General features: G+C 43.0%; 1 protein-coding gene across 2 annotated transcripts; it reads right to left on the bottom strand.

Moving 5' to 3' along the window:
• Nucleotides 1-1,628: 1,628 nt before the first annotated feature.
• Nucleotides 1,629-17,985, bottom strand: LOC106578491 (calponin-3). 2 transcript variants are annotated; one of them, XM_014157349.3, is made up of 7 exons: nucleotides 17,734-17,985; nucleotides 5,309-5,430; nucleotides 4,829-4,895; nucleotides 4,200-4,337; nucleotides 3,865-3,981; nucleotides 3,361-3,507; nucleotides 1,629-2,996 (listed from the first exon to the last, which is right to left on the bottom strand). In XM_014157349.3, exons 1-7 carry the CDS (start codon nucleotides 17,788-17,790, stop codon nucleotides 2,625-2,627), a joined length of 1,020 nt encoding a protein of 339 aa, XP_014012824.1. In that variant the 5' UTR covers nucleotides 17,791-17,985; the 3' UTR covers nucleotides 1,629-2,624. The 2 variants fall into 2 exon arrangements, with proteins under 2 accessions (XP_014012824.1, XP_045558067.1); XM_045702111.2 differs by having other exon boundaries at nucleotides 2,345-2,996; nucleotides 17,715-17,853.
• Nucleotides 17,986-19,005: the final 1,020 nt, after the last annotated feature.

The raw sequence follows: 19,005 nt of genomic DNA on the forward strand, positions 1-19,005 counted from the left end.
TTGGACTGCATTCTCTAAAATTGAGTCTTGCGTTTTCATCCTGGATTCCAAAGCTCACACACAAAGCACTGATTATTCCCAAGCAGCGAACTGACTGCGGCTAAAAAAAAGGAGACAGCTCTTGAATGAATGCCATAGTTTTCTCATGAAGCCCATTGGTTGAGTTGGCATGTCAGTACTTGGTGTTACGAAGCCCAGTATGGACACAGTCTGTTCGATTAGCTCATCACATGGCTGGACACACGAGAGGTCAACTACCAATAACTATGGCGCTGTTGACGCAGTGTATAAGTAGGCATGATTCATAAACTGTGATAGTGTGAATTTGACTATGGAAAGCAAACAAGTGGATTTCAAGAATTATAAGACCTTGAGCGATGTACTTAATATATAATTGTGGACTCACAAAAGGAGAAACACTTTGTACATGCATTCCCACTAAAAGTTAATGGTGTGGTGTGTAACACAATATGTTAGGTCTGCCTTTACAAAGCCAGTAAACCATATGCTGCAGCTCTTAACATTCCTTCCAGATTGAGGCCTTGAGTGAATTACCATACATCGCCTTTTTGCAGACCATGTCCAACACTAACGCTCCACACACACACACACACACCATGTCCAACACACAAACAGCCACCCTCAGAACTGACTCACTCAACCATCCCTTTCCCAGAACACAGGAATGCTAGTTCTCAAAACACACTCATCACATTGCTTTCAGTTCAGCCTTTCTTCTGCTTATTCCATTCAGGAGTGGGACAAAAAGAGAGAGCAGCAAAGCTTAGCTTAATTAAATTCTACTCTGTCTGATGTTTCCAAATATGTCTGTGGATGCTGGCTGAGCTGCTAGTCCTCTGTCATGGTTGTTTATCGGGTTGGATCTCTGGCCAAGCCATTGGAACAGTTAATCAAGCTCTACTTTACTGTCACAATTGAAAAACAATTCCTGAGAAGCAGCATAAATGCATGTATTTATTTTGGCCACACAAACAGACTGCAGTTAACATTTCAATGATTCATTTTCAACAGTATATGACTAAAAATGGTCAGTAATTGATGTATGGAGGGGCACATCAGTAATGGCAGTAATGGCATCCTATTCCCTACATAGTGCAATACTTTTGACCAGAACACTACGGGCCCAGACAAATCCTATGACTTTATTTTGCAGACTTCTTTTTTCGTTCCACTTTTGAGACAACCGCTCTGAGTGGAAAAGCAGTTTACAACAGTCTGTAGAAAACTGTGGACATCAATTCAGGCAGAGGGCTGCTTCCAAAAGCCGTCTCAGAGACATCCACTGTGGCTAAAGCCTCATAACAGAATATTTAGAGTTATTTTAGGTCTATATGAATAGTTTTAATATACAGCCAAGGCTCACTGACGTTCCAATTCGTCGTCATAAAATGTACAAGACTAGCGTGCCCTCCTAATGAAATCAAAAGTCCTGCAAACCAGTTAGTATTAAAGGGCAAATGCCAATCAGAATCACAATGTGGAAAAATTCTTCCTGCTTCAGGCATGTCATTTAATTCTGGTTAAATTACATTACCAATTTATATAGAGGAAATTTGATAAAAGATTGGAAGACAGTGCAAATAAAGTTGACAATGGACTATGAAAGCTTGGAGAACCAAGGAATAGGCTTTATTTGGAACATACATTTTTGCTTTATTTTCTTTTTATATAATTACATAACAGAGGACAGGCTGCGTCTGAAATACAACCCTATATAGTGCACTACTTTAGACCAGAGCCCTGGCTAAAAGTAGTGCACTATATAGGGAATAGGGTGCCTTTTCAGACACCACACTAGTTTATAATGAGAGACATGGCAATAAATACAGTGGGAATGGAGGGTGGCTATAAGAACATGAGACATGGCATGGCACAATAAGACTAGCCCTACTGTATGCATCTGGTCTAATGGAATAGCCATTAGAAATTACTCTGCGCGATTTTAGGAAAAGAAATGGTGCAGTGACTTGTATTGAAACCTACCAAATGAGATGGACACTGGTTACTCTGAGGCTCACTCAATTGTATTGATATAAAAAAGGTAATAATTGGTCCTTTTAGGTTGGCAGAAAGCAAAGCAGTCGGTGAATTAATTCCTTTAAAAAGGATGATATGATCAGTAAAAGAAGTCTATGGGATAAAAAAAAGTGGAATGGTTGCAAATGCTACAAAGTTGGCTAAATTAATCTTTACTTCAGTGTCCCATACTTCATAATGTAATAGTATAAAAATATAGCATCTCCAACACTGTATCTCAGCACTTTATGCTTTAACTACAACAGCATGAACACTACTGCTCAAATGGAAGGAGAGTTGGGGAGGAGGTGGAGAAGGAACGCGCTCAAGACAATATTTATCTCTTATGCTTCAATAAAAAAAAATGTCAAAGATTAGCGAGGATAGCAAAAGACTTGCTCTGTTTGTCATCGATAAAATACACTGGTTTAATACTGCTCCGTCTAGCGGTCGTTGTGGTGTTAAGGTGGTGCCGGATTAACCTGGTCCCAGATCTGTTTGTGCGGTCTTGCCAACTCCTATGGTCTTTGGCAAGACAGCACAAACTAATCTGGGACCAGGCTAGTGCCGGATGGCCCCGGACAGCCCTAATAGTCGATTCCCTGGTCGATGTTGTTGTAGTGGGCCACGTCGCTGTAGTTGTCCTCTTCCTGATAAGCCACTGGGTACTCCTCCCCCTCTCCCTCCTGGAGGAATTCCTCTGCCTGATAGTCACTGTCGCTGATCTCAGAGCAGTTGGTGCCCGTGCCTTGGCTCCCGTTGGTATGTATGACTGGCTCGGTGGGTGAGCCGCAGTACTTGGGGTCGTACACCTGGCGTCCCAGGCCGTACGCACTCATGCCTTTCTGGGACGCCACCTTGTTGGTGCCCATCTGCAGGGAGATGGTGGAGTTGTCCACTGGATGCACCTGCTTATTGTCGAAGATGTCCCGACGCGTTCCCGGGCAGGACATACCGGCCTGGGGGGGGGAAGAGGAGAGGGAGAGAGGGCCAGGGAGGGGGTACACTTTAGGAGCTTTCCAGGAAAACAGTTATTGACTTGGATTGTCTTCAAGACAAACATACATATCATGTATCATCAACCATGTGATTATGACGATGTGCAATGAAAAGCCATGTGAAGTCTCCATCATATTGTACACTAGATCCCATTGCTCTCTGTTACATTCCCTTGGCTCTCTTGAAAGTAGCACTTGCTAGCTAGTTCCTTCCATTACATAGGTTGCATCGAGGTTTCAACAGGGGAAGTGGAGCCCTGTAAATGCATCAGTGTTCGTTCTACCCATAGACATTCACAGTGTTAATATACATAATTGATTATACCTGGCTGGCTCCTTTGTTGGTACCCATCTGCAGACTGATGGTGGTCTGGTCATAAGGCTTGTCTGTCTGGGACCTTGGGTCGTAAAGATGTCTTCTGGTCCCATATGCTGTCATACCAGCCTGGCTCGCACACTTGTTGGTCCCCATCTAAAATACACAGGAACATAGCTGAATAGACGTATTACACTTACATTTTAGTCATTTAGCACTTAGCACACACTCTTATCCAGGGCGACTTCACCTAGTTCGTTTGGGGATTAGAACCAGGTTACTGGCCCAATGCTCTTAACCGCTAGGCTACCTGCCGCCCCACATCTATTACCAGCGATTGAAGAATCAGATAAATAAGCTACATACAAAATCGTTAATTAAATCAGGATGATTTCCATTGGCGAGATATTGAAAAGGTATAATAATGAACACATTTTTTATTTTTTATTATATAGTCACATCCAGTAACAGAGCCCAACAACCTGTGGCTGTTTAAGCATCATCATGTCTTACCTGCAGTCCGATGACACATTGTCCAGCCTTGATCTTATCGTCATCAAAATGGCGTGTCTGTTTGTCTGCGTATTTCACACCAATGTCACACGATGTGTGCATGCCTTTGGTCTTTGCCTGTGGAAGAAGATAAGAATGTGGAAATATATTGATGCTACAAGTCCCTTGGAGAGAAGGAACCCTATCAGAATGTCTTGGTAACACTTTACAGTAGGTGTCAAAGTCTTTCTCCCAGGAGACACTAACTGTACCATAACATGTCTTGTATGTTTTAAAACATCTAAATAATATTCATAATTAAGGAAGTCTTTCTCCCCCCTGGGTATCACACTTACTATGCTAGCAAGGGAGAGCAATGTGCTCTGGACTTGGGTCATGTTGCCGTTCTCAAACAGGTCGTTGGCCTCGAAGATGTCATTGGGCTTCATGCCGTAGGCCAGGATGGCTTTGATGAAGTTGCCAAGGTTCTCCAGCTGGGGGAACATAACACAGGTTACAGATAGAAATAGATTGAATAGAGCTGGCACGATTCCCTATTATTGCTGACAAGACAATAGTATATTTTCTACATGCTACATTTCTATCAGAATGTTCTGTGACATTACATCCTCCTGATGGGCATAGCAGCGATTGGGGGGGGCTTTAGTATGAACATCAGGAAGTAATAACTCCATAAAGAAGGTGTGTGTGTGTGTGTGTGTGTGTGTGTGTGTGTGTGTGTGTGTGTGTGTGTGTGTGTGTGTGTGTGTGTGTGAAAGAGCCAGAGTGAGGAGAGAGAGCTGAAGGCTTAATGAAGGAGTCCACTTATTCTCCATGCACGACATATGGCTTACAGGTCTTAAAACGGTATTAATGAGCTGAACAGCCACTCTTTTGTCTTTGTGCTTTTTTTTTTTAAGTGTTCATATTATTACGGGAGATTGTGTACTCTAAACTCCATACATTGAGGTTTAGGTTAGCCTACCTTGTGCCAGTTCAGTTGTGAGTGGTTAATTTTCTTTATCGAGCCAGGTTGCAGTTTGTTTATCAACCTAAGAAAGAGAGAAGGTCAGTCTATGAAATCAAATCTGATTGATCGCGTACATATTTTGCAGATGTTATTGCGGGTGTAGCGAAATGTTTATGCATCTTACACACACATTCAGTTTAAAGTGTTCAAGTTCAATGTAAAAAAAATATAGATATAATTCTTGGAGGAAATATGCTGAGGACAATATCTGCAGTATTCAACTGTAATATAAAACAGACAAAATGCAAATCACCACATCAATCTTTGGATAGTGACTGGAGTGTGATTGATTACTCATATGTAAAATCCTAATCAGTCTCCACTCGGCAAACATTAGCTTTAGATCACAGCATAGTGTGGAGGGCGCCACACACACACTCACACACCAATGTCAACTCTCTGTCACCGACAGCTCTGCAGTAAACAGACACTTACTCTCCCAGGATGACTCCATCCTTTAGGCCCTTCTGGAAGTTCTCGCCAATGGCCATCGCCGTCACCTCCTCGATCCAGAACCGAAGCTCCTCCTCCTTTTGCATGTCATATTTGCCTGCGATCTGAGAAGGTGAAAGCACAGTGGCTTAGTAAAAGTTATCTCAGAACCTAGACAAACATCTTCTATGTTCAAGTCTGTATCACTGATCAAGCTACAGGTTTGCATGGCGTGTTTCATAATGTCCTTTGACAATGTAATAAAAACCAAAAAGTTTTCCCCATCGAGAAGATTGTAAGAAGTTGTTAGCAAGCTGGGCTTTTACAGGTGTGCCCCAAATGGCACACAATTCCCTATTTAGTGCACTACTTTTGACTAGAGCCCTGGTGAAAAGTAGTGCACTATAAAAAGAATAGGGTGTCATTTCAGCAGAGTAAGTACTGAGCTGTGGGGTAAATCAACAGGCTGTGACTGGGGGGGGGAGGGGGGGGGCTTAAAGCTCAAATGTTGACCTTCTGTCTGGAATAGCATAAAAGCCCAGACGTTTGGCTTTAAAATGTTGTGCCAACCAGACGTTTATTATTTTTATTTATTTAATGAGGCAAGTCAGTTAACCTCTACGGGATCGGTGTCCCCCCACACGGAATGGTTGAGCTAATGTAGGCTAATGTGATTAGCATGAGGTTGTAAATAACAAGAACATTTCCCAGGACAGACATATCTGATATGGGCTGAAAGCTTAGATTAACAAGAATTTAACTGCACTCTCCAATTTACAGTAGCTACTACAGTGCAAGAATACCATTACATTGTTTGAGGAGCGTGTACAGTTATGAAATTGAACATTTATTAATAAACCAAATTAGGCACATTTGGGCAGTCTTGATACAACATTTTGAACAGAAACGCAATGGTTCATTTTATCAGTCTCTGCACACTGCTGCCATCTAGTGGCCAAAATCGAAATTGCGCCTAACCTGGACTAGTACATTGTGACCTTTCGCTTGCATTTCAAAGATGAAAAAAACATGCACTTTTTTGTTCCTTTGTATTATCTTTTACCAGATCAAATGTGTTATGATCTCCTACATTCATTTCACATTTCCACAAACGTCAAAGTGTTTCCTTTCAAATGGTATCATGCATATCCTTGCTTCAGGTCCTGAGCTACAGGCAGTTAGATTTGGGTATGTTATTTTAGGCGAAAATTGAAAAAAAAAAAAAAAAAAGTTCCGATCCTTAAGGAGGTTTTAAGAACAAATTCTTATTTACAATGACGGCCTAACCCAGAAAACGCTGGGCCAATTGTGCGCCGCCCTATGGGACTCCCAATCACAGCCGGTTGTGAGACAGCCTGGAATTGAACTAGGGTCTGTAGTGACACCGCGAGCACTGAGATGCAGTGCCTTAGACCGCTGCGCCACTCAGGAGCAAAGTGATTTAGCTAAGTGATTCATGTAATATAGATTGTTGTTAGAACCTTATTGGGTCCAAACAAACAGTAAGGACATCAACCCTTCTAGTGAGTCCCAACGTTACGTCAGAAATGCTTTCAGATTCCCACGTCGGCTTCAAAGCCAGTGTGAGAAAAAAATATATACACAAATTCACCTGTTGTTCATAAGGGAGCCCATGATGCAACCCCGGTTTTCTGAGAACTAAAAGAGAATATATTTTTGAGACTGAAAGACACCAGCCCAAATGAAGTCACTTAAGGCCCTTAGTGTGGTCCGATGTAGTTTTTTCTAGAGCACATTAATCCTGGTCTATTGCCAGGAAAATAAATGACAATAATCTATTTATTGTGGTCTTGTATGTTAGGGACAGTCCGTTCTCCCAGGGTCAGCGCACTAAAATGCTGGGTAGCTAATGTGCACCAGGACACATCTCAGAGAGGAAGTGATGCTATGGGCATCATGGCATGGACAGTAGCCATCAGAGGAAGTGTGTGTGTGTGTGTGTGTGTGAATGTGAAGCCAATTACAATGGCATGCTCCTCTTCTTCTCCCACTGCTTCCTCTCCAATACACACACAAACACAACATGAGAAGTCAAGGGCTTGGAAACCTCCCCCGCTGGCTCTCTGGAGCATTTACCATGCTCAAGGTTTCAATTGCCAAACGCACACTACAGAACACATGCGGAAGCCAAAAGTCATTAAATGTAAACAGATTCACTGGATCTGCTAAAAATGGTAGGCCTACATTGAATGTGTTGTAATCTACTGTAAATGACTAAGTACTGTACTGTCAGTTACCCACAATTGAATTGAACAATGCCATGGAACTTTTCCAGGTCCTTTCTACAAATGTCAAACAACAGAGTATATTTAACTGTGCTTTGCAGCTACAGTCACCCATTAGTTCATATTCCATTGTAAACAAAAACATTGGCCTATGTCCTATAAACATGGGCTTTTCACAAGTGCATCTCACAGTTCACACGGAGTCAGTTAAACAAACAAACTCATCTCTATAATCTAGTCAAAGAGGAAGACCACAGGAGACAAAGCATCTTGCCTCCATTCCACTCCTCTCCCTTTCATTATAGTCCATTCTTTGGTTCACCTTTACTCTACAACTGTAGCTTATTCGCAGTGTGCTGATATTAGCTCTTTAGCACCACATGTTAATGCTGGGCTTCAAGAGGGATGCTATATGTAGGCTATGTAGCAATGTAAACCAGGCATATTGAAAGCTAATAAAGCCAATGGGGTTATGACAGCCTTTTAGCACTACTATGTGAGACGAAAGCTTGAAACCCATAAACTTGTAGCCAACTTCTTCCCCCCTATTCGGCAGAGAAAGGCTTGTTTTCGTTTAACTGCAGTTAATCACCACCCCCCCCCCCCCCACACACACACTAAATCCTGTCAGCTGGAATGTGAAGGCCGTCACCAGAAAGACATGCCCTCTCTGAAGCGGTGTACGTGTGTGTGTGTGTGAGAGAGAGAGAGAGAGAGAGAGAGAGAGAGAAACGAGGCCCTGTTCTCACATAATAACAGTCAAAGGCAAATCTTCAAACATCCCTCCATCTTGTAAAAGGGCCAAAGTGGTGTTCTAGTTGCAAGACATGACTCAATGAGAGGACTGGGATGGAGTGGAAGGGTTATAGAGGAACTTGTCCATCCCTTCTGAACAGCTTGACAGCACACTGTCATTTACAAAAATTCATCAGAGGCTTTTTGTGCCACTGACTGACAGCAGCTGGAAGCCAAACCATCACCCGAGAACACACAGAGCCCTCAGAGAGAAATCAGGGAGGATTAGAGAGGAGAGATTTCTCTTTCTTCACTTCTCTCCCAGCACAGCAGTACTTCTCTAGGAACACTGCCAACTCCCCCCAGTTCTCTTATGTCTTGGAGTCGATAAAAGGAAAGCTTCTGAGAAGAAATCTGGAAAGCTACATGGGCTAAACCCCACTGGAATTGAACCCCAGACAAGCCCGTCTTCCACAATCCAACACTGTAGCCCAAAGCATTTCCTGATGACGTTGCAGAACCTAGAAAACATCTGGACGGAGAAGAAAGTTTAAAGGGACAAAATGCCCCAGAAGTCCAACACGATCAATTCAATTTTGGCTAAGATACACCACTGTTTCGAGGCAATTGTTGTTTAAATCAATAACGTGTATCATCCAGTCTGGTATTGTTTCTCTTTGAAACAATTTCTAGTCAAAGGGAATTATATAGTCATGAAGTTCCTTACAAATCAAGTTATCGGTCCCATTTATACAATATCTTATAGAATTGAGGGCATCTCTAACAGGGAACTGGACAGATTCTATGACCAGAATGACCCCCACTTGATTAATTATTTGTTCAATCACACACATGACCAAGTATTGAACAAACAGTCCAGCTGGTATTCATTCATATTTAACCACTATCCGTTAGCTCTGAAAACTCTCAGTAGACCACATAATGTGAAGTGATTGGCCGTGCAATAAAATGTGTAGTGAACTAGAAATGTTTACATATGGTTTGGAGCCTTAATAAAACCAATCACTGCACTAGGCCAAATCCTAACTTGAGCCTTAATAAAACCAAACTTGAGACGTGGAAAGAGCCTCTGATGTTAATTAAGCAAGAAACCAACAATAACAAAAAGTCCAACAGAGTCAACAATCGTCCATTAAGTCTTTCACATGTTGTTACAGACAATAGTGTTATCACAAACAAAATAGGTGCACTAGCTAACATTAGCCTTCATCAAAGTTGAACATGTCAAGGTTGGTGAAACACCCAGTATCGATCTTGGGGATGTGAAAGTTTAAAAAAAGCTGAACAATGGTTTCAGGAAAAGGGCTCAGTTTCTGTTCACCCCAAAACAGCATCTCAGGGGTTAACGAGACAAAACAAAGAATTTAGGAATCAGTCTCACTGTGAAAAGAAAATCCAGCCTGAACCATTGCAGGGAGGGAATTGTCTCCTGTCAGCAAATAGCAGGGGAACACTCCATCCCCCAACACTTGTCCCTGCAGCGCTCCCCCCACATTGGTAGTAATGGTATTGTGTTTTACTATTAAAAAAGGACGGGGGGGGGGGGGGGGGGGGGGGTAAGACAACCCCACAATAACCAGTCCTCCACCACATATCTGGGTCATGTTCATTTGGCACCAAAGCATAGAAAACAGACAAACATGGAGGGACTACCTGGACTTTTGAGAAGGACTACCTAGACAAATTTTTCATGTACTGTTTCAAAGTGTTTTTCTATGTTGTGCCCTACAGAACATGATTATGGTGTATTAAGACCACCACCAGCCAGACTGCCCTGTTCTCCTAATTCCTCTCCCTAGCCAGGGAAGCCTGAGTTGGGCCTCATTCAGCCAACACCTGGCTCCTATCCAGGGCTCCCTGCCTGCTCCAGGGCCACTAGAGAAAACACACATTGAGGTAGAGGAGAGCAGAGGAGCTGGACAGAGCTTGCATTGTTGTGTGTCTTGTGGTTCCAAGACTGCACGTCTGCAATCTCTTTCCTGCCAAAGATTCAGCAGAGATATATAACCAAATTCTCTGTTTGCTTAAGGAACCAACAACTCGCCCACCCAAAGACTTCAATGGAGGGGAAAAACAAACAAGGCAGATTCAGACCTACATGAATGGCGAGGCTTTGCAGCCCCACTATCTACGATCAACTATTTTAGCAAGCATGTATTAGTGAGTAATCAGATAAATGTGATCTCCTATCAGACCCGGCTGGAGAAAATATCATATTTACTACTGAAACCCTTTGGGTGAGAAACAAACGGAACATTATGTTGTTTTTTTCTGTATGGAAATCTTTACTTCTGAAACCGTCGGGCTGAAATGAAAACAAACTCAACATGAAATTCTCAGGAGGGCTATAGGCTACTTGGTGGCAACCCAATGTCTTCTGACCTCATTAACACGACTCCCTCTTTCACACAGCACCGGATTCAGCTAAAGCTCTACCCTAACAAGAGCAGTCAAACTCTAAGTTCACGACCCTCCAACTGCTGTAGGGAAGATATAACAGATGTGAGTTCATGTGCTCCCAGGCTCCAGAGGGAATTCCTGCTCTATTTTACAAACACTTGAGAAGTCCCAGCCAAAAAAAACACCAGTTAGTCAGTCAGTCAAACATTTGGTCAACACTTCAACCTGAGTGGCGGTGACCCCTTGGAAAGCACTGCTGGCTTGTTTGATTACAAATAACTAACATGGTGGTTTGACTTTCTAAACAATATGGGCTGAAGAAAGTAACTTTGGAACACACGGACTGTTCCAAACATTCAGCTTTAGCTTTTTCTTTTTGTCTAAAATAATTCAAGCGAGAAAGGACAACCTGTATCCTTAATTTAAAGTGCGTGTGTGTGTAGTTGAATGACAGTTGCTGCTCATCTTTCGACATTAGCAAGCATTTACATTGGAAACTAAGCTGCTTTCCATTTCCCCCCTTTCAGAATGCACTGAATATTTATCACAATTAACCCTCAAATAAAGCATGCGTGTTGACAGCCACCCTGGAAAATATCAGAACGCACACACGCATTAGAAGAACGAGAGCGAACATCATTTTAATATTTTCCCGGCTGAGCCAGCGTTTGGCTGTACTAGTATCGCCCATCTGATCCTGTCAAGGTTCAAGAGATTACCTCACCTGAAAGCTTTTCATACCACCACAATGTGAATGAAAGTACAAACATAAACAGGGGCACTTAAGCAGTAGGTACAGCTAGGAGACATGACGCAGTAGCCTAAAACTGTAGCCTGTCTTGAACCACTTTATGGATCAGATGGACCACAACAGAGAGACAACAGAAACTGTGCTAATTAAGGAATGAGGTGGTCTGGTCTCATTAAGGCATGAGAAACAGATGGTTTGAGGCACAGGATTTTAACTCTGCTTGGAACCACAGCTTAATGAACTTACACTCGTAATAGCCCATCTTCAGGCAGAGAGAGACCTCTCAAAATGACAAAAATCATAGTCCAATAGGAGAGCGAGAGAGACACTAAAGCTCAGTGAATTAGAGATCTTTCAGATTGGGTTGTTTGTTGCCAGTTTCCAGGTTCCAGTTTCTCACGTTCAGGAAGTGTGGCAATGTGAGACTAGGGGATGTTGGTAATAGAGAGGGATCATTGAGGAATTCTAAGCATCTCTGACATGTGACTTCCAAAGAAGCCCGTACAATACGGGTGATTGCATGTATAGTTTTCTCCAGTTTCTGCAGTCTGTATTTAATCAGAGCTTGATAAATTTACAATCTGCTGGAGTGTTTGACAAATTCCTGACTTACTGTGCCAAAAGTTGACATAGAAATCTGTTACTTGAAAGCCAGCCAGTGCAAGGCTATGTATAAATGGACTGTGTAGGCTACACTAACACCACTGTGTATGTTTGTTGATGATCTCATCGTTCTGCAACACACTTAAATACAGTAGCCTAGATTCCACTGTGTTGTTCACAAGTTTTTGTGCTCCTGGTCAATTTCTCCTCAAGGTTTGTTTAAAAATATCCATTATCATCCCTCTCTAACTGGATTTTCACATCATTGGCCAACAATAGGCTATGACAGCCTGCTTATCTTTTATCAGGAGAGAGAGAAACCTTGGCTGGCTTCTGGCACCACTGCTATCAATTCAAACCGAGACAGGGCAGATAGAAACTGTACACGAGACACAGTTTCACATAAACATTACACACGGGCCTGAGTAGGCTATGCTCCTTCGGCCTTGACTGTCCTGTTTCCGATGGATAGGCTGATGGACGATGTCATGATTCAGTCATTTCCTACAGAGGGACAACTTCGGTAGCCTAGGCCAATGTGTTATAAACCAGTGGGACATCAAATCAAATTTATTGGTCACATACACATGGTTAGCAGATGTTAATGCGAGTGTAGCGAAATGCTTGTGCTTCTAGTTCCGACAGTGCAGTAATATTTAACAAGAAATCTAACAAATTCACAACGACTACCTTATACACACACACAAATGTAAAGGGATGAATAAGAATATGCACATATAAATATATGGATGAGCGATGGTCGTGCGGCATAGGCAAGATGCAGTCGATGGTATAGAATACAGTATATACATATGAGATGAATAATGTAGGATATGTAGACATTAAAGTGGCATTATTTAAAGTGACTAGTGATACATTTTAATAAAGGTATTAAAGTGGCCAGAGATTTGAGTCTGTATGTTGGCAGCAGCCACTCTATGTTTGTGATGGCTGTTTAACAGTCTGATGGCCTTGAGATAGAATCTGTTTTTCAGTCTCTCGGTCCCCGCTTTCATGCACCTGTACTGACCTCGCCTTCTGGATGATAGCGGGGTGAACAGGCAATGCCTCGGGTGGTTGTTATCCTTGATGATCTTTTTGGCCTTCCTGTGACATCGGGTGCTGTAGGTGTCCTGGAGGGCAGGTAGTTTGCCCCCGGTGATGTGTTGTGCAGACCGAACCACCCTCTGGAGAACCTTGAGGTTGAGGGCGGAGCAGTTGCCGTACCAGGCGGTGATACAGCCCGACAGGATGCTCTCGATTGTGCATCTGTAAAAGTTTGTGTTTTAGGTTATAAGTCAAACTTCAGTCTCGAGGTTGAAGAGGCGCTGTTGCGCCCTCTTCACCACGCTGTCTGTGTGGATGGACCATTTCAGTTTGTCCGTGATGTGTACGCCGAGGAACATAAAACTTTCCACCTTCTCCACTACTGTTCCGTCGATGTGGATGGGGGGGGATGCTCCCTCTGCTGTTTCCTGAAGTCCACGATCATCTCCTTTGTTTTGTTGATGTTGAGTGAGATTTTCCTGACACCACACTCCGAGGGCCCTCACCTCCTCCCTGTAGGCCATCTCGTCGTTGTTGGTAATCAAGCCTACCACTGTAGTGTCGTCTGCAAACTTGATGATTGAGTTGGAGGCGTGCATGGCCACACAGTCATGGGTGAACAGGGAGTACAGGAGAGGGCTGAGAACACACCCTTGTGGGACCCCAGTGTTGAGAATCAGCGGGGTGGAGATGTTGTTTCCTACAATCACCACCTGGGGGTGGCCCGCCAGAAAGTCCAGGACTGGACCCAGTTGCACAGGGCGGGGTCGAGACCCAGTTTGGAGGGTACTATGGTGTTAAATGCTGAGCTGTAGTCAATGAACAGCATTCTTACATAGGTATTCCTCTTGTCCAGATGGGATAGGGCAGTGTGCAGTGTGATGGTGATTGTGTTATCTGTGGACCTATTGGGGCGGTAAGCAAATTGGAGTTGGTCTAGGGTATCAGGTAGGGTGGAGGTGATATGATCCTTGACTAGTCTCTCAAAGCACTTCATGATGACAGAAGTGAGTGCTACAGGGAAATCATCATTTAGTTCAGTTACCTTAGCTTTCTTGGGAACAGGAACAATGGTGGCCATCTTGAAGCATGTGGGCACAGCTGACTGGGATAGGGATTGATTGAATATGTCCATAAAACACACCAGCCAGCTAGTCTGCACATGCTCTGAAGATGCGGCTAGGGATGCCGTCTGGGCCGGCAGCCTTGCGAGGGTAAACACGTTTAAATGTTTTACTCACGTTGGACATGGTGAAGGAAAGCCCACAGGCTTTGGTAGCGGGCAATGTCAGTGGCACTGCATTGTCCTCAAAGCGAGCAAAGAAGTTGTTCAATTTGTCTGGGAGCAAGACGTTGATGTCTGCGACAGGGCTGGTTTTCTTTTTGTAAACCGTGATTGACTGTAGACCCTGCCACAGATGTCTTTGAGCTGTTGAATTGACTCTACTTTGTCTCTATACTGACACTTTGCTTGTTTGATTGTCTTGCGGAGGGAATAGCTACAATGTTTGTTTTCGGTCATGTTTCCAGTCGCTTCGCCATGATTAAAAGTGGTGGTTTGTGCGTTCAGTTTTGCGCGAATGCTGCCATCAAGCCACGGTTTCTGATTAAGGAAGGTTTTAATAGTCAGTGGGTACAACATCACCGATGCACTTGCTAATAAACACGCTCACCAAGTCAGTGTATATGTCAATGTTGTTGCCTGAGGCTATCCGGAACATATCCCAGTCCACGTGATTCCGATTGGTCAGACCAGCGTTGGATAGACCTGAGCACAGACGTTTCCTGTTTTAGTTTCTATCTATAAGCTGGGAAAAACAAAATGGAGTCATGGTCAGATTTGCCGAAGGGAGGGCGGGCTTTGTATGCATTATGGAAGTTAGAGTTGCAATAGCCCAGAATGCTACCAGCTCGTGTCGCGCATTCGATATGCTGATCGGATTTAGGAAGCCTTGTTCTCAGATTAGCTTTATAAAAATCCACAGCTACAATAAATGCAGCCTCAGGATATATGGTTTCCAGTTTACATAGAGTTCAGTGAAGTTCTTTCAGGGCCTGTTGAGGTATCTGCTTGGGGGGGGGGGGGGGGGGGGATATACACGGCTGTGAATATAGTCGAAGAGAATTCTCTTGGTAGATAATGCGGTCAGTATTTGATTGTAATGAATTCTAGGTCAGGTGAACAAATGGACTTGAGTTCCTGTATGTTGTTATGATTACACCATGAGTCGTTAATCATAAGGCATACACCCCCGCCCTTCTTCTTACCAGAGAGATCTTTGTTTCGGTCAGCGCGATGTGTGAAGAAACTGGGTGGCTGTACCGACTCTGACAACATATTCCGAGTAAGCCATGTTTCCGTGAAACAGAGAATGTTACAATCTCTGATGTCTCTCTGGAAGGCAACTGGTGCCCTAATTTCGTCCACCTTGTTGTCTAATGCAGTGTCATCAACTGGGCGATCATGATCGACTGGTCGATCTTCAAGGCATTCCTAGTTGAGCAAACATTACTGTAGAAAAGCCAATGATAAAGACTTGCGCTCCTTTTTGTTTGAGCTGTTGGAGATAGGTGCACTTGATTCAGAAGCCCCGTGCACCGGGTAGTCAGTGCTCCCATTTTGAATCATTTAAATGTCTGAAAAGACAAACTCCGCCTACCAGGCAGACCGGGAGATATGTGGCCAATCGGATACCTGAAATCACTGTGCCTACAGTTTTCACAACCCCAGCCAAAACAAAACTTGATACTAGCTCGGCTCCCGAGTGGGGCAGCGGTCTAAGGCACTGCATCACAGTGTTGCGGTGTCACTATGACCTGGGGTTCGATCCCAGGCTGTGTCACAACTGGCCGTGACCGGGAGTCCCATAGGGCGGCACACAATTGGCAAAGGTCTGGGTTAGTGGAGGGTTTGGCCGGGAGGGGACTTTACTTGGCTCATCGCATTCTAGCAACTCTTTGTGGCAGGCCGAGCACCTGCAAGCTGACCTCGGTCGTCAGTTGAACAGTGTTTCCTCTGACACATTGGTGCAGCTGGCTTCCGGGTTAAGTGAGTGGTTTTTAAGAAGCGCAGCTTGGCGGGTCATGTTTCGGAGGATGCATGACACGACCTTTGGTGCGGCTGGCTTCCGGGTTAAGTGAGTGGTTTTTAAGAAGCGCAGCTTGGCGGGTCATGTTTCGGAGGATGCATGACACGATCTTGTCTCATCGCAGTAGCTGCGATGAGACAAGATCGTACTTGGATAACATGAAATTGGGGAGAAAAAGGGGGCAAAATTACACCATTGTTCTTTTTAAAATATCAAATAATTTGATGCTTTGCCTACGTAAGATTCATAACTTGTAATACATTGACCAAAGAGAGTGTCAAAGAATACAGCAGAGATTCAGTTTTTATGAGTGAGTTCATGTCTAAGTGATTTGAGGAAGTGACTTGCTGTTTGGGGCAAGTTTCTCAAAAATGTGAAATCACAAAAAAAGGTGTCTTTTACATCAAAAATTTAGATTTGGTGGTTACATTTCTCTCATTTATATGGGCTGCCATTTGGCTGAAACACAATTTCAGGATTGCGGCTTTAAACCAGGGCCCGACCCCGGTAATTCACCCCTCATTGCATTTGTTGTTCAAGTTACACTAAATAACCTGTTATAACATCTCTGACTGACTGAGACAGCTGTACAGTTACAGTGTAGCCCCCATTGCCACATTTAAATGTGGGGGCATAGCCTACCCATTGGCCCTATGCTGCAGACTCTAATGATGTCAGTTATCAGTGAGCTGGCTCATTTGGCTCAGGTCAGTTAAAACAGCAGTTTATTTGGCTCCTAAAATGGCTATTCGTTCAGTAATAACCAATCTCTAATGTAAAACCTACAAAGTTGCCTAGCATTATGTCAGATCTTGACATGGGAGTTCAAATAGCCTACAGCTTTACCGGACGAAATTATTAGGTGGCCTGAAGAAAAAAACGAGAAAAAAAAAACAACGCACTGCATAAATGTGTGGACCAGAAAAAGTCTCTAACCTTACTATTGTTCCTGCAGTGAGAAATTACAATATTCAGAGAATGTTTTTATAACTTTTCTGCAATTAATCGTTATCTGGAGATAAAAAAAAGCAGTAGTAATAATATGGGAGCCAAATATATGGCTCTTTCACAGACGCGATTCGGTTCCTGACGTTAACTGTTTAAAAAAAAAAAAAAAAAAAAAATAAAAAAACATTCGAACGAACCATCACTAGCGAACTCCTCCCTGTCCCACTGCTACAAACAATACATTGGGCTTAGTTGGCTTGCACTCATGCTACTTCCAGTGATTGTTTTTACTTAAGTGTTGTTTTCAAAAATAGTTGGTAAACTTTTAATTAATGTGTGAAACTTGTTTGTTTTTTTTCGTCTAAATTTCTATAGGGGTCAGTCCCATATGAAAATGGCCCTTGTAGCCTATTAATCATAACCAAAGATGATCTGCCATACCAGTGCATCAAACTATTAACAAGGACGACTCACATGTTCAACTCTGTAGCTCATTTTAGTTGGTTCAGTTGGTCGGCAATAATTTACAAACCAAAATGTCGTTATAAAAAAACAAACAAATTATTTACTTTTTAGTTCTTTACTCACTTTGCTTTTCACCTCTGCTGATAACCCGTAGGCTGGTCCCTTATTGAATGAAGTCATATTTGTTTTAGATTTACAACCAAAGTCAATATCCACTGCTACAAAGTAGCAAAAACGATTCCTTTCGGTTACTTTGTATCACACAATGAACAGCGTAGTTCGGTGTCCCGTTCAGTCAGTCCAAAGGAGGAGTTTAAATCCGTGCAAATGTGTAGACTGTGAGTATCGCAGAGGCTGGTCGGACTAAAACTTCTCGCATCAATACCTCATTTTTGTTTGGAAAAAAATTCGCAAGACCATTGACGGAGCCTTCCGAGCCAATCAGAGGAGGGGATTCTACATACCTCTCTCCCCATTGTTGGAGGCTGCTACTGTAGCGCATTTCTACGGAAGAGAATGATGCTAGTGATTTTACCAGGCACAAGCTATCCTATGTTATCTGTTTTTACTGTCCATTTGGTTTGACATTTGATGTCTGATGATGTTGTTGTGGCTACAAACTTCACTGATTTACACTGAAAAATGACTGCAATTAAGCACAGCATAGCCTATAATACATATTTAGGTAAGTAATAGGTTTCATTTAATTGTTTGATGATTTGTAGGCTACTAAAAGAATCCAAACACTGATTTATTTACTTACGTTCCCTATAATAAGCATATATTGATAAAACTGATCTTGGTGCCTCTTATTGATTGTATCACTGCAGCCTTACATGCTTGTAAAATATCAAATTAATTAAATCTTGGCTGGCTGCCATGCATTTTATTGGCGCAATAATTTGCCCCCTGAATAATAGCCAGATTGCTACACACTGAAAGTGTTGAGTCCGCAAATTGTCCTCCTTCCAAGCAACACACACACAGCACACACACACACACACACACACACACACACACACACACACACACACACACACACACACACACACACACACACACACACACACACACACACACACACACACACACACACACACACACACGCACCCACACAAACATCTATCTTCCTATTTCACTCAACCTTTGTGGTGTGTATAAAGGGACCCTGTTTGAAAGTATGCCATTTGTCAGTGTAAGGTTCTCAGGTAATCCTCCAGAACAGAATTGGTTTCACAAGCTTCAACACTCAACCTGTTCAACTGGTAAAGTAGCTGGGCAGTTATATCCTTCTGCTTCCATCCTGGTACAGTCACTTTTAAAGGCAGAGTGCAGTCAAAAACATGATTTTTCTGTGTTTTATATATTTCCACACTATGAGGCTAGAATAATACC

The sequence above is a fragment of the Salmo salar genome, chromosome 19 (genome assembly GCF_965601325.2).
Source record: "Salmo salar chromosome 19, fSalSal1, whole genome shotgun sequence".
In the NCBI taxonomy this organism is placed as follows: Eukaryota; Metazoa; Chordata; class Actinopteri; order Salmoniformes; family Salmonidae; genus Salmo; species Salmo salar.